Raw genomic sequence first — 22,231 nt, 5'->3', positions numbered from 1 at the left:
TATAGCCAAACAAGGAGGATGCTGTCAGGAAATTTGTGGCCTGGTGAGATTATTATCAGGTGCTTGTCAAATTGTGAACCAGAGAATGATGAAGTGAGTCCAGCCTGCTTAAGAAACAAAGCAGAGCGACTTTTTTCAAATCAACATTGGAGTTGCATCATGCAGCCTTTGAATGTTTTAAAAATCAAAACATATAGTCCAACGTTTGTATCACAACTAAAGTTGCAGAAATAATTCTAAATGAGTCATATAGGAGGACCTATTTCTTTATTAACCACTCAACACAGAATAGCTAGCTGCATGTGTGGACTACTGTCACGCCCTGACCTTAGTTATGTTTGTTTTCTTTATTATTTTGGTTAGGTCAGGGTGTGACGAGGGTGGTATGTGTGTTTGTCTTGTCTAGGGTCTTTGTATATCTATGGGGTTTTGGTATGTCAAGATAAATGTAGGTCTATGATGGCCTGAATTGGTTCACAATCAGAGGCAGCCGTTTATCTTTGTCTATGATTGGGGATCCTATTTAGGTTGCCATTTGCCATTTTGGTTTTGTGGGTTATTGTCTATGTGTAGTTGCATGTCAGCACTTGTTGTTATTAGCGGCACGGTCGTTTTGTTTAGTGTTCTTAGTTTATTAAAGAAGAATGTATTCTTATCACGCTGCGCCATGGTCTCCTCGTTATGACGACCGTGACAACTACCTCAGAAATCATTTGGATAAATGATCCTTTTTATTTTATTTAGCTTTGTTCAATTGTATTCTTCATACTATTAAATAATGCCATGAAATTCTAAGTAAATCCTGTCTGCTAAATGGACTATATAGCCCACAGCCATATGGTATAGCCAGATCAGGACCTACATGTAACATAAGGACAACTCAGAGAATGCCATTTTGTTCTTCTGAAATAGACTACATTTTCTTCATCTCATGTTTCTTTAGACCTGCGTAAAATAAATCATGGATTTATTGTGATGTGTAGGCTATATTAAATGGAATTATTTGACTTTTTAAAATGCAAATGTTTCAAAAGTCTGCATCAGTGGCTTGTAGGTGTGGAAGCCAGGAGATGCTAAATGTGTTTATGCTAATTAACGGTCAATTACCATGAGACCGGCAGTTGTTTGCTTGACAATCACCGGCTGACAAAATGTCATGACCGCCACAGCCCTAATAGTCACTGACTGGAATAGAGAAGAGCTTAATTTCAGAATGGAGGATTCGATTGCTGTAAAAACAGTATAGTTGAGTGTAGTCCAAGCTACACATAACTACACACAGATTTGTTTTGTAAACGTGTCCGTGGAACATGTTGCCAGTTCTGGATGCCTAGTAAAGGAAACTTGGGTCATGCAACAGACAGATACTGGGTAGTCCCAGCATGCCTTGTGCATTAGCCTTCCTGACTTGTGTTCATACTACAAGGAGCTTGGAGAGAAGCAGCAAAGCCAAATAAACAAGGAGGAGGAAAGCAGAGAGGGGTAGGAGGCGGTGAACAGAAGATGATAGGAAAGGGGTAGGAGAGAAAACAAGGACAATTGTTGCTTCAGAGCATCACCCCCACCTTGAAGCCACGGCGTTGTGAGAAAGGAGAGGGACAGTGGGTTGACTGGGCCAGAGAGAAGCTGAGGCACACAGGAGTCAGAATAAAGATGGAAGATTCACAGGGAGTTGAATGCATTTTTACTTACTGTACACATCTCTAACATGCACATTTATTTAGGGATCTACATCAATATAAAGGACACCTGTAAATGAAAAGAGAGTTTCAACTTTATTAGCACATCTAAAAGTAACAGCAGCCACAGGACCGGAAGCCGAGGTATTTTCACTGCAGCTGGGGACAGAACAGTTATATTAATACCATATGAAGACAAAATCTTTGCTTTGAGTGAACTTATTTCCATTCATTGATTGTATTTGAATGTTTGACTTTGTTTTCTTCTTAAATGCTGCTGTTATCTCCATATAAAATCCTTTCTGGGTAACAATTAAGTTCCTTACTGACATAGTTTTCCATTAAAATTGTTAAAAAGAAACACAAATAGCCTTTTCAGCAAAAAAACTATTTCTCAAGGATTCATTTTGCTATCACTGTCTGGGAGTGGTCTGAGTAGGGAGGGGGAAACTGAAAACTAGCTGTTATTGGCAGAGAGGTTTGGAACTCTTGTTATTGGTACAGGATATTAATTAATTTACTGCTTGGCCGAAACTCCACCACGCAAAACCTGCTGATTAGAAGGTCCTGTGTAGATTGTATTTTCAACCAGCAACTATCAGGAAATAACACTGATCACATTTTTGTCACACTTTTACAGTGTTAGTTTCATCAGCTAACCCCACAACTGTAGTTTGTTAGCACCCATTGACCTGCAGGGGGCAATGTGGTAAAGCACCAGAGGGCATGATGTCTGTAGTATGTATATCACTGTGTAACAATAATGTGTGATAATCCCTGTAGATAACAATACTATTGTGGTAACAATGCTAGAGGGGAGACATAAATGATGACAGAACATTGTACAGTACAGTAAAGTACTGTGTGTGAAATAATACTCTATGGGTATAGCTAGTACGTTGTGTGATGCTGCATTGAGTAATTTAACTGTGTGTGTGTGTGTGTGTGTGTGTGTGTGTGTGTGTGTGTGTGTGTGTGTGTGTGTGTGTGTGTGTGTGTGTGCGCGCATCTGTCAGTGTTTATTTGAGGTGGTCATCTACCTTCTACTTTGGCGTATTCTGAGAGGCGCTGGTAGTTGATCAAGGCTGCCTGCTCCAGACATTTACGGATGACTGTCTTCACCTCCTCCTGGGGCACAGGAGTCACAATATCCTTCATCAGCACCTGGAACGGAGTAGGAGACATTGGAGAAAAAAATACTATCCTTTTTGGGGCGTTACCACAAAAAAGAAAATCATGGGAGTGTGCATGTTGACCCTTCACTTGTAGAGAACAGGAGACAAACATCTGTTTTCCACACTCAGGTAGCCTATATGATATACAACATATAGAAACCAAATACACATCTATCCATAACACCTGGTCAATTCAAATGTGGATGGAACATTTATAATATTGTGTATATTTAGTTTAGGAAGGTGTGTGTCCATGGTTAATCGAACATAGGGTAAGGTTAGAAGAGGATGCATAATAACCTACCCTCTCAAGCAGGGACAAAGTGGCTTTCAGGGCCCCCTCCGGTCGACCAAATGGAAAACAGTACCTGTGAAAGAAATCCAGTTTAATTTCTGTAGGGTTTATTATGAAGGTTTTCCTTCATCATAAGACCATTCTTTATCCTCAAGGATTTCTACAATTTATAAATGACTACCCACTGGGCACAGACGTCTATTCAAGGTCTATTCCGCGTTGGTTTAACGCAATTGAATAGAAATAACGTTGATTCAACCAGTTTGTGCCCAATGTGGCAGCTAGTTCTTGAGATCAGAATGTAAGTACAATTTTGCAGAGCACATTGATCGATACATGATTGACATCTGTCACAATCTATAATCTGTGGTCTGATAAGTCCCATAGCCGTGTCTGTGCCAGGGTCAGTTATAGATTTAGATATAGTATTACAGCACACACCTGAAGTGTGTGATCTGGTTCTCCAGCAGAACACGCAGCCTCTCTTTGATATCCTCAAAGCGTTCCTTCTCCTCCACAGTCACCGTCCCTATCCCGTCAGGCCTGAGGGATATACAGTACCATAGAGTTTATATGGTTGGAGCATGGGGCAGGAAACACCAAGGTTGTGGGTTTCATTCCCACATGGTCCACATAAAGTACAATGAATATACAGTATGTGTTAACTGGAATATCCCTGAGGACATATTATATTAGTGTCATCGTAATATCCCAATTCAGAGTAGACAGTATGGCCACCACTGACACAGTGATCACAGGGGTCACACAAGGGTCAACATGGTCACTGAAGTTATAACTGCGAATTTCAGCTAACATGGTACATGTGTAGTGGCTAGCTATATGTCCACAGCAGAGCCCACAGTACGAAGAGTTTCTGTGGTGTATTCCACAGGTAAGAGCCAGCCATCTGTCTGGAACAGTGGGGCCACTGATATCTGAGGATGGTTACAGATGGGGGTTATAACTGCACCCCCCCCCAGCTGTGGCCCCCATCTTGTCTGACAGGAGTATCCCTCACCCCTCCCCTCCCCTCCTTTCTCAGTGTCCTTCACTGAGATTACATCCTGGGCCCGGTGACGCGGAGCATGTCACGTCTCCTGCTCCTCAAGCCGCTGTCACGGCGACCAGCACCTCCTCTGTCACATGCACTCTGCTCAATTTCCCCCGTCCTCAGCCACGTCACTAACTATAAGGAGCCAGGCCCCTCAACCACACTCTCTTCCCTCTGTGTGTGTGTGTGTGTGCACGCGTGTGTGTGTATGTTTCAGGCTATGATTGTCAGTGTTTGTGTTTTTGTGTTCATCTGAGGCATGTCGATAAAAAGCCCTTAATAAGATGTGGTGTGTGTATAATCTCTGCATCTGACGGTCCGTCAAAAAGAAATCAACTATTTGATCATTTCACACTAATTATGCCTAGCCTCCTTTTCTGCTCCTCCACAGCTTTCATAATGTTTTCATAACCTCACGCCCCTGTCCTGTATTATAATGGCTAGATGGAAATGGGAAGTCTTTTGTAACAGAGCGATCAGAGAAACTAATAACAGAACACCGGAAGCACGCCATATCAGAGGTATGTGCTTCCCCTAGTTTAAGAAGCTACAGTACGTGACTGGAGTTCAATTACAGCCAATTCACAAATTGACTAGTACATCACATTTTAAAAGACAAATACCATATTTAACCTGTATTTAACATTCAAACATCACATTTCCAAATCATTCCATTACTGGAGGTGGAATGAAATCCACTCCAACCTTTAAACAGACAATTTATTCTCAATTTACTGTCAGGTTACTGTACTCTCTATAATAATCAGTTCATGCCCTGTGGCCATCAGGCTATTAGATTGTGGGTGGATGAGGGGAGTGAGGGGGGTTTTGGCCAAAGATGGGTTTCTCTCATGGGCTGCGCGGGGCTGTCATGGTCATGGGGACTGGAGGCAGGCTGGCTGTAGCTGTGGCCTGAGCTCGGACAGTGGCAGGAGAGACTCGCCCGTCACCCATGACAACCTGTCATCCTGTCATTCCTGACCTCCAGGCACACCGGCCGTCTGGAGAGCTCCTACTACAGTACACTACACCTCCCTCCCTCCCTTTATTTTCTGTCTCCCTCTATTCCTGGCCCTCTCTCTTTATGTCCTCTCCGCCTCTCTCTTTTTCTCCCATTTTCCTTTTTCTCTCTCCACCCCCCACTCCTATCCTCCAGTCTTGGAGCTACTCCCATCTTCCTGTCCAGCCTGATCATAACAGGACTCAAACAGACAGCCCACCTCAGCTTCATCACTGTCTGTCATAGGATGGGGGTAGAGGGGTGGAAATCAAATCAAGTCAAATTAAGCTTTATTTATACAGCACATTTCAGACATAGAATGCAAGTGCTTCACAGGAAAAAAATGGAATAAAAAAGCGGAACTATTTACTACACAACAAACATAAATTAAAAACGAAAGAATGACAAAACTGAACGACTATAAAGTGCCCCAAGGAAAAGCAAAGCTAAAAAGATCCGGAGGGGAGAGGTAGATGGGGTAGATGGGGTAGGAGGATTGTCAGACTGGGGCAGACAGCCGCCGTGACCTTTGCCCCTCACACTGTAGTGACACTCGCTTGTTAATATTGACTAGAGATCCAGCCATGATTACGACAGATTCGGTCTCCATACAGAAGTGTGAGCACATGTACACAAACACCCTATGTACACGTACGTATGCACATATAGTACACACAAACACACATTTTATTATACAAAAAAAATACATGGAAATACCCAATAAGTATTTCAATATTTCAACTCCAGTATTCACTCGTTAAAATGGTCGGGTGGGAGGGAGAGAGTGACAGTGGATCTATCAGGGAGGAAGCACCACAGATTCTTACCTTCTGGGCCAAGAGACAGCCTGGGACTTGGAGTCCTTTTTTTTCCTAAACTCCTTGATTTTGAGTTCCCTCTTAGAGGGTGTGGGGGGCTCTGGGGTGGGGGGGTAAAGGTAACTCTGAAGCTCTGCCTCGGTTACAGGCCAGTTTAGCAACTCAGACAGTCTCTGACTACAGGTTACATGAGAAAGAGGCAGGGGTGATGTTAAGAGATCAAGCATCGGAAAAAAAGAAAGAAGAACATTAATAAAGCAAAACCAAAATCATAACAGACTATGAAAATCAATGAATCGAGAACAGACAACAAAGAAAGAATAAACACAAATCCCAACTGGACATGAGAAACTTAAAAGCACAAGTGACTGAAACAAGTGATTGGAAAAATAATATTCGAGAAAGCTTTGACTGAGGTAAAAAAAAAAAAAAACACAATATGAGGTGGCTTGGTGAAGTATACCAGTACAGAACATTGTATGCAGATCTAGGAGACAGGGTGTAGGGTGTAATATACATTATGTTACTGTCTTCTCCGAATGAGATTTATTTGATGAAGAAGGTTGGTGATAGAGTGGGTTCTCTGAGTGAGGAGGATCGGGTTTACTTTCATATGCTTAACATTTGTTCCTGTTAAACACACAGAGACAGAGATAGACAGAGAGACAGAGAGAGTGAGAGAGACACAGAGAGAGAGGGGGGGGGGGGCGTAGAAGAGGGGGCTGTAAGTCAGTTCTCTGTACCTGTTGCCATGGACATGTGAGGCACAGAAGGCAAAGCTGTAGTGCAGCAGGGTGGGGTCAATCATAGCCCCGTTCTCTGCTCTCTCCAGCAGGTCACCCAGGTAACACAGGTGTCTGTGACACCCCCGCACACCATTACGAGCACAGTACTCATCCATGACAAACACCTGGCCTGGACTGAACCAACCCTACAAAATAGACATACAAGGGAGGTTAGAATAGATCAAAATTGATAGAATGCAGGATCACAATGTAAAAGAATGAGGGAACCACTGGACTGGTAACCCTTTCCTCACCAAACAGGAGTAGGAGTCATTGAGTCTGTGGTCCAGGGTGAGGCGCTGCACCATCTCAAACAGAGAGGAGTGGTCAAAGCTGCAGGGGTTGGCTGAGATGAACTCATCCATGCCATGTTTCTGCGCCCGGTCCGCGTCTATATCCGTTCACCCCGGAGAGAGAGAGAGAGCCAGCACACATGAAGGGAGAGACAGGATCCACAGGAGTTAGACACAGCAGAGGATGGGAATGGCTATCGGAGTGAGAGGGTAAGAGAGCATCACTCGCACAGTGTGAGGGCCCTATTCTATCAAAACTGCTAAGAAGGTTTATGGGATGAGACACACATATGGTATACATTTTTCATGCACTGGAAGATTGTGGGTTGGGGCTCATCTAATGAGTAATCAATGGCGTATGGGTGAAACTATACGGACACCCTCTCACCGGGCAGAATTAAAAAAAAAAAATGTTCTGAGCCTGCACACCACGTCAACGGTTTACATTGAATAGGGCTCTCGTACAGTACGCTTCATCTGGGGGTGGGTGGTTTGGTCAATGGAGAGGATCAGTGTGGGGTTCATAGTCAACTAGCAGGTGGAAAGGGCTCTGGGCCAGAGGGAGGGTCAGGAGGATTGGATGTGAGTTGCAGCATAACCAATGCAGAAGGGTCATTCCTGTTTGTCTGTCTCATTATTACAATGTTGGTCCAGTTCTCTCTTGATACATTTCAACGTTTTTTTATGTGGGGTTTTTCTACCTACATAACAGTGTATGACTGTTGAAATCTCAGGTCCCCCCACATGTGAACAGTCGACCTGAGCATATACACCAAACAAAAATATAAACTCAACATGCAGTTGGGCCCATGTTTCATTAGCTGAAATGAAAAGTTCCCTGAAATTTTACATGTGCACAAAAATCGGATTTATCTCAAATTTTGGGCACAAATTTGCTTACATCCCTGTTAGTGAGCATTTATACTTTGCCAAGTAATCCATCCGCCTGACTGGTGTGGCTTATGAAGAAGCTGATTAAACAGCATGAACATTACACAGGTGCACCTTGTGCACCTAGAAGCACAAGCATTTCGCTACTCTCGCATTAACATCTGCTAACCATGTGTATGTGACAAATACATTATGATTTGATTTGATTTGGGCTGGGGACAATAAAAGGCCACTCTAAAATGTGCAGTTTTGTCACACAACACAATCCCACAGATGTCTCAAGTTTTGAGGAAGTGTGCAATTGGCATGCTGACTGCAGGAATGTCCACCAGAGCTGTTGCCAGATAATTTAATGTTAATGTATCTACCATAAGCCACCTCCAACGTCATTTTAGAGAATTTGACAGTCCTTCCAACCGGCCTCACAACCGTAGACCACATGTATGGCGTTGTGTGGGCGAGCAGTTTGCTGTTGACAACGATGTGAACAGAGTGCCCCATGATGGCGGTGGGGTTATGGCATGGGCAGGCATAAGCTACGGACAACGAACAAAATTGCATTTTATCAATGGCAATTTTAATGCTCAGTGATACCGTGACGAGATCCTGAGGCCCATTGACGTGCCATTCATCCACCACCATCACCACCTCATGTTACAGCATGATAATGCACAGCCCCATGTCACAGTTCTTCCATGGCCTGCATACTCACCCGACATGTCTCCCATTGAGCATGTTTGCATGTTTGGGATGCTCTGGATCGACGTGCACAACAGCATGTTCCAGTTCCCGCCAATATCCAGCAACTTCCCACAGCCATTGAAGAGGCGAAGGAGATGTGTCACACGGCATGAGGCAAATAGTGGTCACACTATTTAGTGGTCACACATCTGTGACCAACAGATGCATTTGCATTCCCAGTCATGTGAAATCCATAGATTAGGGATTAATGAATTTATTTCAATTTCCTTCTATGAACAGGTGACCAAAGATCTGTCCAGAGGGATCGTTGAGAAGAAGCTGGCTGCTTGTGTCAACATCGTCCCCAAAATCACATCTGTATATGAATGGCAGGGGAAGATCCAGGAGGATAGTGAAGTTTTGCTGATGATAAAGACCAGAAGTTCTAAGGTAAAAGTTCTCAGTAAAATCTTTTAAAATGTACATTTTTGTTCAGTATATATAGTCTAAAGTCTCTGATAGCAACCTTTCTGATAGCATCCTCACATGATCGAATGAGCTGCACCAGCTAGACCCATCTCCTTTCCCCTCCCCTCCCACCCTTCCCTTTTACTTCCACTCCCTCCCCTTCCCTTTACTGCTCAGCCCGTCAGCACATCCCCCCCTAGGGTCTCCCTAATTACCCCCCCCCCCCCCCTTGTCCAGCGAGAGGGCTAAATAAATTTGACAACACATTTTCACTTTCCTTCTCAGTGAGTGGGCTTAGGCATTACATCAGGGTCTGTCTGGAATGGGAAGGCTGACCGATAATCCATGCGCTGTCCATCTCCCTCTAGTTGTATTCTAATGGACTGCTTCAGCCAGGGCTCAGGGACTGCTCTGAATGCCTCAGATCCGCAGGTCACAGCTATTCTAAGCAGCGGTCTGGATAAATAGCCTATGCAGCTGTCCCTCCCGAGACGAGGCTTTACGTCAATATAGAGACAACACCACTTATGGAGCATTAACAACAGTTGAGATATCGATACAAATGAGTTTTCGCTGCAATGTGGATATACACAAACAATGTCATAGTAAAATGTGTCCAGACACACTGACATAAAAAAGTGTCAAATGTTTTGGATGTTTTTCATAAATTCCATATCACACAAAAGCTGAAAGTGACACACAAATATAAAATCATGAACAATAAATTACTTTGACTACAGACAAAAAAAAATTAAATACCAAACTACCATCAAAGCTGAGAGAATATAATAATAAAAATTCACTTTTATTTTCTTCCATTGACCTCGACTTCACTGTTGAGTGAAACCCAATGTGGCGCCAGGCCAGCTGTCAACCACCCAGGGAACAAAGCCTGTGCTGCTATGATGCGTATGATCCCCAACTCCCAAATCCAAAAAGGTGACTATGTGTCCCTCTCCTCTGTGACTGGTGGCCTGTCATGTCTATTTGACATTCCAGCGGTGGAGTGGACATGGGAGCACTGGACAGTAACAGACAATGACACTAGTCACCCCCGTCTGTCTAGGCAGGGGAAGGACTGACATCACAATGATTGATGGATGCTACTCATTTATAGATCCCTACACTGAACATTTGGGCTATTTAGCACATAAAAAAAAAAGAATTGACCACCAGCACCACCTCCCTGCTCATTCCCTCTCTCCCCAGAACATCCACAGCCCAGCCCTCTCTGACGGCAGAGTGAGGGGTACATGATGATAGCTGGGTCTGATTTAGGGGTGTCATGGAGCTAAAGACATGAGCTGACAATGTGGTTCTCACTTTCTCGATCAGTCTCTCCATCCTAAACGTTTGAATTCATTGAACAGCAATTGTGGAAGATCTTATTATGCTCATTTAGATTTTGTATACAGGTTCATGCTTTTAACACATTTGTAAGTTGACAATACTTTATATGCCCATGCACTGTATGATTCATAGAGCACTGAGAGCATACCAATATTAGTGTGTTAAAGGAGAGGATAAATGAATTCCTGAGGCAAATCTCTATATACCCAACAATACCAGGATCTGTCTCAGTCTTTCAACAAGAGGGAACAGAAAACAGACTCAGTTTTAAGCAAAAAATGTGAGAACATCACCCTGATAAATGTTCTTGTCAGGCATCTAAAGAAAGAAAAGGTAAACGGATATGTACATTGCAAAAGTGGTAGAAGTGTTCATTTCAGGTCCGTCTCTAAGGAGTGGAGAAGACTGCAGCAGCATATGGTAAAAGGAATGGCATGACATCATCACTTGCTACATGTTAGCATTCAGAATACTCCAGGTACATATTTGCCAGCTCTCATTTAGCAGCAAGAAGAATAAATAAAAATAATAAAGAGTTAAAGGCAGGAATTGAGCAATCTTCAGTAAAACATGGATATTCCACTGGAAATAACAATTGATTCAAATATATAATAAATATGTACAGTGCCTTCATAAAGTATTCATACCCCTAAATATTTTTTTACAAATTGCACCAATCCACACACAATACCCCATAATGAAAAAGTGACAACATATTTGTAGAAATCTGGGCAATTGTTTTGAAAATGTAATATCTAATTTATATAATTATTCACACCCCTGAGTCAATACTTTGTAGAAGCACCTTTGGCAGTGATTACAGCTGTGAGTCTTTCTGGTTAAGTCTCTAAAAGCTTTCCACACCTGGATTGGGAAACATTTGCCCACTATTCTTTACAAAATTCTTCAAGCTCTGTCAAATTTGTCGTTGATCATTGTTAGACACCTACAGTGCCTTGCGAAAGTATTCGGCCCCTGTACTGCTCCGGGTGTCGTGGGTGTGGAGTCAAATGCAGGAGACAGAGAGTTCAATGCTGTGCGTCTTTTAATAGCACCTAAGGGTGGGTGCTCACAAAAGTTACGTTCCCAAACACAGGGAATCAAAATGTACAATGGAACAAATCACGACCAGGCACAAACACGTACCTCTACAACAGAGCCGAAGGTTACATTGAAATAATCCCGCACAACAACCAGGCGGGCCGGCTGTCTAATAAAGACAAACTAATTAACCATACACAGGTGCTACCACTAAACATACAAGGAGGGGGAGGAAAAACAATCAGTGGCAGCTAATAGGCCGGTGACGACGACCGCCGAGCGCCACCCGCCCGGGAAGGGGAAACACCCTCGGTCGGACTTGTGACAGCCCCCTTGAACTTTGCGACCTTTTGCCACATTTCAGGCTTCAAACATAAAGATATAAAACTGTATTTTTTTGTGAAGAATCAACAACAAGTGGGACACAATCATGAAGTGGAACGACATTTATTGGATATTTCAAACTTTTTTAACAAATCAAAAACTGAAAAATTGGGCGTGCAAAATTATTCAGCCCCCTTAGGTTAATACTTTGTAGCGCCACCTTTTTCTGAGATTACAGCTGTAAGTCGCTTGGGGTATGTCTCTATCAGTTTTGCACATCGAGAGACTGACATTTTTTCCCATTCCTCCTTGCAAAACAGCTCGAGCTCAGTGAGGTTGGATGGAGAGCATTTGTGAACAGCAGTTTTCAGTTCTTTCCACAGATTCTCGATTGGATTCAGGTCCGGACTTTGACTTGGCCATTCTAACACCTGGATATGTTTATTTTTGAACCATTCCATTGTAGATTTTGCTTTATGTTTTGGATCATTGTCTTGTTGGAAGACAAATCTCCATCCCAGTCTCAGGTCTTTTGCAGACTCCATCAGGTTTTCTTCCAGAATGGTCCTGTATTTGGCTCCATCCATCTTCCCATCAATTTTAACCATCTTCCCTGTCCCTGTTGAAGAAAAGCAGGCCCAAACCATGATGCTGCCACCACCATGTTTGACAGTGGGGATGTTGTGTTCAGGGTGATGAGCTGCTTTTACGCCAAACATAACGTTTTGCATTGTTGCCAAAAAGTTCAATTTTGGTTTCATCTGACCAGAGCACCTTCTTCCACATGTTTGGTGTGTCTCCCAGGTGGCTTGTGGCAAACTTTAAACAACACTTTTTATGGATATCTTTAAGAAATGGCTTTCTTCTTGCCACTCTTCCATAAAGGCCAGATTTGTGCAATATACGACTGATTGTTGTCCTATGGACAGAGTCTCCCACCTCAGCTGTAGATCTCTGCAGTTCATCCAGAGTGATCATGGGCCTCTTGGCTGCATCTGTGATCAGTCTTCTCCTTGTATGAGCTGAAAGTTTAGAGGGATGGCCAGGTCTTGGTAGATTTGCAGTGGTCTGATACTCCTTCCATTTCAATATTATCGCTTGCACAGTGCTCCTTGGGATGTTTAAAGCTTGGGAAATCTTTTTGTATCCAAATCCGGCTTTAAACTTCTTCACAACAGTATCTCGGACCTGCCTGGTGTGTTCCTTGTTCTTCATGATGCTCTCTGCGCTTTTAACGGACCTCTGAGACTATCACAGTGCAGGTGCATTAATACGGAGACTTGATTACACACAGGTGGATTGTATTTATCATCATTAGTCATTTAGGTCAACATTGGATCATTCAGAGATCCTCACTGAACTTCTGGAGAGAGTTTGCTGCACTGAAAGTAAAGGGGCTGAATAATTTTGCATGCCCAATTTTTCAGTTTTTGATTTGTTAAAAAAGTTTGAAATATCCAATAAATGTCGTTCCACTTCATGATTGTGTCCCACTTGTTGTTGATTCTTCACAAAAAAATACAGTTTTATATCTTTATGTTTGAAGCCTGAAATGTGGCAAAAGGTCGCAAAGTTCAAGGGGGCCGAATACTTTCGCAAGGCACTGTATTTTCAGGTCTTGCCATATATTTCTAAGTAGTGTTAAGTCAAAACTGTAACTCGGCCACTCAGGAACACTCACTGTCTTCTTGGTCAGCAACTTTCTTTTAGGATTTTGCATGTGCTTTGCTACATTCCATAAATTTTTTTATCCTGAAAAACTCCCCAGTCCCCACTCTGAACCACCCATCCCGGATCCGGTATAATTGTCATCAGCAACGCTGAATAGCATAGCGCCACAGTCAAATAATATTACTAGAAAATATTCATATTCATGAAATCACAAGTGCAATATTGCAAAACACAGCTTAGCCTTTTGTTAATCCACCTGTCGTCTCAGATTTTGAAACTATGCTTTACAGCGAAAGCAATACAAGCGTTTGTGTAAGTTTATCGATCGCTCGACAAAACAATAAGTACACTTAGCATTAGGTAACTTGGTCACGAAAATCAGAAAAGCAATCAAATTAATCGTTTACCTTTGATGATCTTCGGATGTTTTCACTCATGAGACTCCCAGTTAGACAACAAATGTTCCTTTGGTTCCGTAAAGATATTTTTTATATCCAAATACGATATGCCCAGGAATCCACCGGAAAGAGCGGTCACGACAACACAGACAAAAATTCCAAATTATATCCATAATGTCCACAGAAAAATTTCAAACATTTTTTATAATCAATCCTCAGGGTGTTTTTCAAATATCTATTTGATAATATATCAACCGGGACAATTGGCTTTTCACTAGGACCGGGAGTAACAATGGCCGCCTTTCTCTTTTGCGCACAGCTCACTCTGAGAGCCCCCACCTATCCACTTACACAATGTGGTCGTTCACGCTCATTCTTCAAAATAAAAGCCTGAAACTATGTCTGTTGACACCTTAGGGAAGCAATAGAAAAAGGAATATGGTTGATATCCCTTTAAATGGGCAATAGGGATGCATAACTACAGAGAGATTTCAAAAACAGGGGCACTTCCTGATTGGATTTTCCTCAGGTTTTAGCCTGCAATATCAGTTCTGTTTAACTCACAGACAAACTCACAAACAAGTTTCCAAAACAAACAAGTTTCCAAAACTTTAGAGTGTTTTCTATCCTAATCTGTCAATTATATGCATATTCTAGTATCTGGTCCTGAGAAATAGGCAGTTTACTTTGGGAACGTTATTTTTCCAAACACAAAAATAGTGCCCCCTAGCTTCATCATCCCATGTTACACATAACATGATGCAGCCACCACTATGCTTGAAAATATGGAGAGTGGTACTCAGTAATGTGTTGTATTGGATTTGCCCAAAAATAACACTTTGTATTCAGGGCAAAAAGTTTATTGCTTTGACACATTTTTTAAAGTATTACTTTAGTACCTTGTTACAAACAGGATGCATGTTTTGGATCTTTTAATTTTTCCTCTGTCAATTAGGTTATTATTGTGGAGTAAATACAATGTAGTTAATCCATCCTCAGGTATTTCCTATCACTGCCATTAAACTCTGTAACTGTTTCAAAGTTACCATTGGCCACAAGGTGAAATCTCTGAGAGGTTTCTTTTCTCTCCGGCAACTGAGTTAGGAAGGACACCTGTATCTTTGTAGTGACTGAGTGTATTGATACACCATCCAAAGTGTAATTAATAACAATTGAATGTCTGCTATTTGTTTTACCCATATACCAATAGGTGCCTTTCTTTGTGAGACATTGGACAATCTCTCTGCTCGACTGAGGGACCTTACAGATAATTGTATGTGTGGAACACAGAGGCAATCATAACAAAACATGTTAAAACCCTATTATTGCACACAGAGTGAATGCATGCACCTTTTTATGTGACTTGTTAAGCACTTTTTTTTACCCCTGAATTGACTTAGGCTTGCCATAACAAAGGGGTTGAACACATTGACTGATGGTATTTTCAATTTTTCAAAAGTTTTCAAAACATAATTTCACTTCAACATTATAGGACATTGTGTGTAGGTCAGTGAAAAAAAAATCTCAATTTAACCAATTTAAAATGTAGACTCACAGAACAACATCTGGAAAAAGGGGTGTGAATATGTTCTGAAGGCACTGTATATAAATACAATTTAGCAGACATTTAGCAGACTTACATGCATGCATACATTGGATTTGGACTTTTCTGCAATTTGGAAGAAGCACATCAAACTATATAATGTGTATGAAGTGTGTAGCCAAATTACATTGGTCTGGATTAAAAAGACAAGATTATTTATCCTACCTAGAATATATTTTAATTATCTTATTTTAAACCCAAAAAACATACAGTAAGTGTTTTTTTTACCTTGTTTTTTTCAGAAGAGAAGGCATTTGTAGAGTTGCAAGTGTGAACTAGCATGTCGCTATTTAGCAACATTTCACTGATTGCTTCCTGGAATAATTGTGCAGAGACCACACTGTTTAATTCATGTCATGGCACTTTTAACATGGTAGTAATCAGCTGCTGAGAGACAAAGGCCTCCAGTAGTTGTCAAAAACAACCATTTCACTGAATTAACATACGTCCTCAGTTCTACTGCAATTTATGGAACATGACAATCAACAAATAATTGTAGTTTTATGTTGTGGGTTTTAGCCCTGTCTCCGCCTTTAACCCTTTATTACAATTATGGTCATTAAAACTGTTTCTGCCTTTTTTAAATCAATTATTTTTCAGAGATACCATATTGGTATGTTATAAGTCCTGGGGTTTAGAAAAAGGTCTGTTTTGCTAAGAAGGGATTTCATGTTCAATGAAGTTGCTGAGAGCGAGAGAAGGCAAATATGCAGTTTAACCAAAGCAAAGCAAACAAAATCAGAGTGACATGCATCTTAGTCTTGTCAGGATGGAAGTGAGTATTTTAAACCTAAAGAGAATCAAACCAAATCAAAATGAAATTTTTCTAAAGTGGTCTAAGACAGAGATAACATAAAGATTTGAATAGAGGGAGAGAATGAACAACAGAAGAGGAAGAGAGGGAGGAGATCACATTGCTTTGGTCAGATAATCAGTGTGGATTATCTGAGCGGTGCCAGCAACAGGGAAGCACTTACCCTTGAATCCAGCTACGAGATAGATAGCGGGGTAAGAAGGAACAAACCAGAGAGACATAAAGACAGAGAGCAGACACAGAGACCTGACCTACAGCAGCTGGGCTCGACCGGGGACACACAAAAAGCACGAGTGTGAGAGTGAGAGTGAGAGAAAGTGGGGGAAATAGCTCATAACACTGTTAAACAACTGGCATAATAGGACACAGGGGAAGAGGAAGGGCTAAACTAAAGAGATGAATATTGACATAAGGTGAAATGAATAGATACAGATAGAGAGTGAGAGATAATGTGATATGGAATAGGAGAGAGAGACACAGCGTTGATGAAAAAAAATGACATATTTAGTGACGATAGTAGAGAGATTAATGAAACAAAATGAAAGGAGTGGTGAGGAGAGGCGTTCTTTCTTCTCCAGATGGATGTAGACACTTCGCTGTAGTTGCTTGGGGTTACATAATATACACTGTTACACACACATTCCTATAGAATACATATATACCATAACAGTGCGTATTGTCCATTTTAAAATACACACTTGTGTGGAGAGAAAGAAATACAACAAAACCTCAAAAAGGAGTCCAATAAAATCCGTATCTTGATAGATATTGAATTTGATTAGACATAACAGAATTGCACATTGGGCGGTCGTTTCCTGGGTACTGTAGCTGAAACAGTACCCAGTGTTGTGGGCCTCGTGGGCACGACATGGGTGGCACTTACAGAACTGGGAGATGGGTGCGTCTAGCTGAGGTGCGGAGCCTGCTCTGTTGTTGAGTTTCTGGACCTGGGTGGGGGGGATTGGCTTGTGGGACTGGCCCGTGGCCCGGTACATAGCCTGGACCCACAGGATGCGGTCCTGCTCGTCATCACTGGCAAAGATCACAGTGTCACCTTCCTTTACTGCATTGAAGAAGGTCCTCCCACCGTCAAGACCTAAGGAATTAATACAGTTAGCAGTGTTTGTAGGGCTAGTGCTACAGGTAGATACCAGCACATATATACAAAAGTATGTGGACACCCCGTAAAATTAGTGGATCCGGCTATTTCAGCCACACCCATTGCTGACAGGTGTATAGATCAAGCACACGGCCATGCAATCTCCATAGACAAACAATGGCCTTACTGAAGAGCTCAGTGACTTTCAACGTGGCACCGGTGTCAGTTCAAGTCAGTTCGTAAAATGTTTGCCCTGCTAGAGCTGCCCCGGTTAACTGTAAGTGCTGTTATTGTGAAGTGGAAACATCTAGGAGCAACAATGGCTCAGCCATGAAGTGGTAAGCCACACAAGCCCACAGAGTGCTGTCCTCGGTTGCAACACTCACTACCGAGTTCCAAACTGCCTCTGGAAGCAACGTCAACACAAGAACTGTTCGTCAGGAACTTCATGAAATGGGTTTCCATAGCCAAGTAGCCGCACACAAGCCTAAGATTACCATTCGCAATGCGAAGGTGGAAACTCATTCCCTGGAGTGATGAATTAAGCTTCACCATCTGGCAGTACGATGGACGAATCTGGGTTTGGCAGATGCCAGGAGAACGCTACCTTCCCCAATACATAGTGCCAACTGTAAAGTTTGCTGGAGGAATAATGGTCTGGGGCTGTTTTTCATGCTTCGGGCTAGGCCCCTTAGTTCCAGTGAAGGGATATTTTAATGCTACAGCATTCCATGACATTCTAGAGCCGATCCTGTGCTTCCAACTTCCAACTTTGTGGCAACAGTTTGGGGAAGGCCCTTTCCTGTTTCAGCATGTTCAATGCCCCCGTTCACAAAGCAAGATCCATTCAGAAATGGTTTGTTGAGATCGGTGTGGAAGAACTTTACTGGCCTGCACAGAGCCCTGACCTCCACCCCATCAAATACCTTTGGGATGAATTGGAAAGCCGACAGCGAGCTAGGCCGAATCACCCAACATCAGTGCCCGACCTCACTAATGCTTGTGGCTGAATGGAAGCAAGTAATTTTTTAAATATTTTTATTTATTTCACCTTTATTTAATACAAGTGGTGTATTACTGTACCTGGCTGAGGGTCGGTGCGTGTGTGTGGTGTATTACTCTACCTGGCTGAGGGATGGTGTGTGCGTGTGTCTGGTGTGTTACTGTACCTGGCTGAGGGTTGGTGTGTGTGTGTGGTGTATTACTGTACCTGGCAGAGGGTTGGTGTGCCTGTGTGGTGTGTTACTGTACCTGGTTGAGGGTCGGTCTATGTGTGTGTGTGGTGTGTTACTGTACCTTGCTGAGGGTCGGTGTGTGTGGTGATTTACCGTACCTAGCTGAAGGTCGGTGTGTGTGTGTGGTGTGTTACTGTACTTGGTTGAGGGTCGTTGAGTGTGTGGTGTATTACTGTACCTGGCTGAGGGTCGGTGTGTGTGTGTTGTATTACTGTACCTGGCTGAGGGTCGGTGTGTGTGTGTTGTATTACTGTACCTGGCTGAGGGTCGGTGTAGTCTACAGTGTAGCCGTCCAGTTGAAGCAGCTCCACAGGCTCTGCCTTCTTCTCTCTGTAGCTGCACATGGCAAAGGTGTACTGGCTCACCTGCATCACAGAGGAAGGAACAGTGGGCTAATTATTTACTGTACACTTTATCTCATGGTGCTTTTCCAGCTGCTATCCAGCTGCTATTTACCTGGTATTTCTCAAGGTAACGCAGAGTAATACGGGTACGAAAATGACATAACATTGGTAAACTGCCTAGTAATTACTATGTAACTACCATTTTGGTATACCAGGTAAATAACAGACTGAAAGAAAGCATTACATCTTATCAGTTCTACTTACCACTGTAACCTTGACATCAAATATAACGTCATGTTCCCTAACCCAGGCCTTGGACACCTTGTTTGTGATAACCAACCGGGAGAGACGGTCACACAAGGGTTAATAAGCCAATCACCAGGCATAGATGGTGACCAGATGCTGGTCAAGATAGGCATATGGGAAAACAATCTCTCTGTGTGTGTGTGTGTGTGTGTGTATGTAATAGTGAGAGAATGGAAATGACAGCTGTGTTGCCCACTCTTGAACCTCTAGTCAGTAATGTGTGTGTGAGTGTGTGTGAGTATACTGGGATAATCACATTATAATTAGATGAATGAAGTGGCCGAACCAGGGGAGGGGGGGGGCTGGTAAAAGTAACTTATGTTGATGAGAGAGAGTATGTGTGTGCTTGAGTGTGAGTGTGTATCTATCCCGCACTGATACAGTGATAAGCAGGCTTATTCTGCTACTGACAAGGACAGACACACAGAGAGAGAGAGAGAGACAGAGAGACAGAGAGAGGTGGGAGAGGATCAGAGAGCGAGGGTGGGCAGTCAGGGTGCTGTTGCCGGCGCCGTTGCCAGGGCGGGGTTGTGGCCCTGACTCTGTCACTCAGCGAGGACAGACGAGTGCGGTAGTGACACCCTGTCACAAGAGATAGGAGCCCGACTGCTAGGTGCCAGTCATGCCAAGGCAACCCAAGGATCTCAGCCAATACCATGCTATTGTCACCTCTGCTGCAAGTGGCAGCTCTCACTGGCTGCAGCCTGCCTCTGTGTGACAACAGAGATTCACTGTCAGGGCTCTGATGAGGCCCCCGGTGGAACTTGCTGGGCCGCCGGTGCCACTACCCAGCTCCGCGGTGCCCCCTTGCCTTCGGGACGTCCCTGGGGCACATCAGAACTCCCCATCTCCTTCCCACTCCCTCGCCTGCCTCTCTCTCAACCCACTTCAGCCTCACATCCCTCTGCCTGCTAAAGTTTGGACCTGTCAGGGCCAGGCGAGACAAACACACAGACAGAGACAGAGCAGGACTGTATGGGCCTTAAGGCTGGCTGACCTGCTGTCAAACTGATGGTTAAAGGATTCTAAATGACTTTGCTCCCTGATTACCCTACATGCTTTGCTCTTTTAAATAACCTTGCTATTGTTGAGAGCAGTGGTGTAAAGTACTAAAGTAAAAATACATTCAAGTACTACTTGAGTAGTTTTTTGGGGTATCTGTACATTACTTTACTATTTATATTTATGACAACTTTTACTTTTACTTCATTACATTCCTAAAGAAAAATATGTACTTTTTACTCAATACATTTTCCCTGACACCCAAAAGTACATTTTGAATGCTTAGCAGGACTGGAATATGGTCTAATTCACACCCTTATCAAGTTAGCATCACTGGTTATCCCTACTGCCTCTGATCTGGCGGTGTCACGCATGACCTTAGTATTCTTTGTTTTCTTTATTATTTTGGTTAGGTCAGGGTGTGACATGGGTGACGTATGTTTTTTTGTTCCTGTCTAGGGATTTTATATGTCTACGGGTGTTTACTAGTCTAGGTGTTATGTATGTCTATGGTTGCCTAGATTGCTTCTCAATTAGAGGCAGCTGTTTATCGTTGTCTCTGATCGTATTTGACCATATTTAGGCAGCCATATTCCTTGGGTATTTTGTGGGTTATTGTCTATGGCTAGTTGCCTGTGTATACACTTGTTTATATATAACTTCATATATAACTATATAACTTCATGTTTGTTTTGTTGTTTTGTAAAGTTTGTTTAAGTGTTCTTTGTTTCATTACAAATAAGAATGTATTCAAATCACTCCTCCATTCAACGAACGTGACAGGCGGACTCACTGAACACATGCTTCGTTGGTAAATTATGTCTGAGTGTTGGAGCGTGTCCCTGGCAATCCGAAAAAAAAAAAACATGGTTTGCTTAATAAGGAATTTAAAATTATTTATACTTTCACCTTTGCTTTTGCTACATAAGTATATTTTAGCAATTACATTTACTTTTTAGAATGATGTATATTTATAACCAAATACTTTTAGACTTTTACTCAAGTAGGATTTTACTGGGTGACGTTCACCTTTACTGATTTATTTTCTATTAATTAAGGTGTCTTTACTTTTGCTCAAGTATGACAATTGCGTACTTTTCCACCACTGGTTGAGTCTATAAATTGGATTGTGTGATGGGGTGGGGCCGGGGAACAGAGATCCATGTGGTTGTTTGCCAGTATATCACTGAGGAAACTCTTGAACATGATAGACCCCCCCCCCCCCCCAGTTGTCAAACGGAAATGCTTAAGACTTCACTCCAAAGCCAGCACATATCAGCAGAGAGAGAGAGAGAGAGAGAGAGAGAGAGAGAGAGAGAGAGAGAGAGAACAAAGATAGTGAGTGAACAGAGAAGAAAATAGAAAGTAGTGAGTGAGAGAAGGGGGAGAGAAAAAGAAGGATAGTGTGGTAGGGTGCAGAGTGAGAGAGTGGCTGCTTCTGGCTGTCTTCGAGGACAGCCTCCAGACTGCTGAATAATTACACTTCACTTTGCATCATAAACATGTGGTTTATGGCTCCAATCTGTTCTGTTGAGCAGTGACCTGTCAGGGCATTCAACTAGCCAGATACCACTACAGGCAGGATGAGCGGGGTGGGGGTAGGAGGGGGCTGGCTAGAGCTTGGTTTGGGGAGCAAGCTGCTTAATTGTGATCCCTCGACTCAATTAAGACAAAACACAGTTTCACAGGATTAGAGTGGCATTTTCGCCTCTCGTGATGGGACTCGGTTCAGCTGAGGTCGATGCCTTTGATACCGACGCGTTCCACTTTCGCTGGGTATGAACGGAGAAAGGGGACTTACTTTATCACACAGGCATAGTGAGAGGGTTACATGGCATGAGCCGTCACGATAGCCATCTCATGGGATGTTCAACCGCTGACTCGTTCTTGTTTTCTCTGACACACGTA

At 42.8% G+C, this 22,231-nt stretch overlaps 1 protein-coding gene across 18 annotated transcripts in view; it reads right to left on the bottom strand.

The window, feature by feature from the left end:
• LOC109891016 (calcium-dependent secretion activator 1) overlaps positions 1-22,231 on the bottom strand; it is a 181,600-nt gene that overhangs the window by 59,924 nt on the left and 99,445 nt on the right. For all 18 annotated transcript variants that reach the window (XM_031825030.1, XM_020483253.2, XM_031825017.1 and 15 more), the window contains exons 10-16: positions 18,928-19,036; positions 17,221-17,433; positions 7,058-7,194; positions 6,762-6,949; positions 3,591-3,692; positions 3,159-3,222; positions 2,720-2,843 (exon numbers count right to left, since the gene is read on the bottom strand). In XM_031825030.1, the coding sequence (XP_031680890.1) occupies positions 2,720-2,843; positions 3,159-3,222; positions 3,591-3,692; positions 6,762-6,949; positions 7,058-7,194; positions 17,221-17,433; positions 18,928-19,036 (937 nt within the window). The remainder of the gene's footprint in view (positions 1-2,719; positions 2,844-3,158; positions 3,223-3,590; positions 3,693-6,761; positions 6,950-7,057; positions 7,195-17,220; positions 17,434-18,927; positions 19,037-22,231) is intronic.

The sequence above is a fragment of the Oncorhynchus kisutch genome, linkage group LG5 (genome assembly GCF_002021735.2).
Source record: "Oncorhynchus kisutch isolate 150728-3 linkage group LG5, Okis_V2, whole genome shotgun sequence".
NCBI classification, from domain to species: Eukaryota; Metazoa; Chordata; class Actinopteri; order Salmoniformes; family Salmonidae; genus Oncorhynchus; species Oncorhynchus kisutch.
This window is presented reverse-complemented; position numbering and strand designations above follow the sequence as displayed.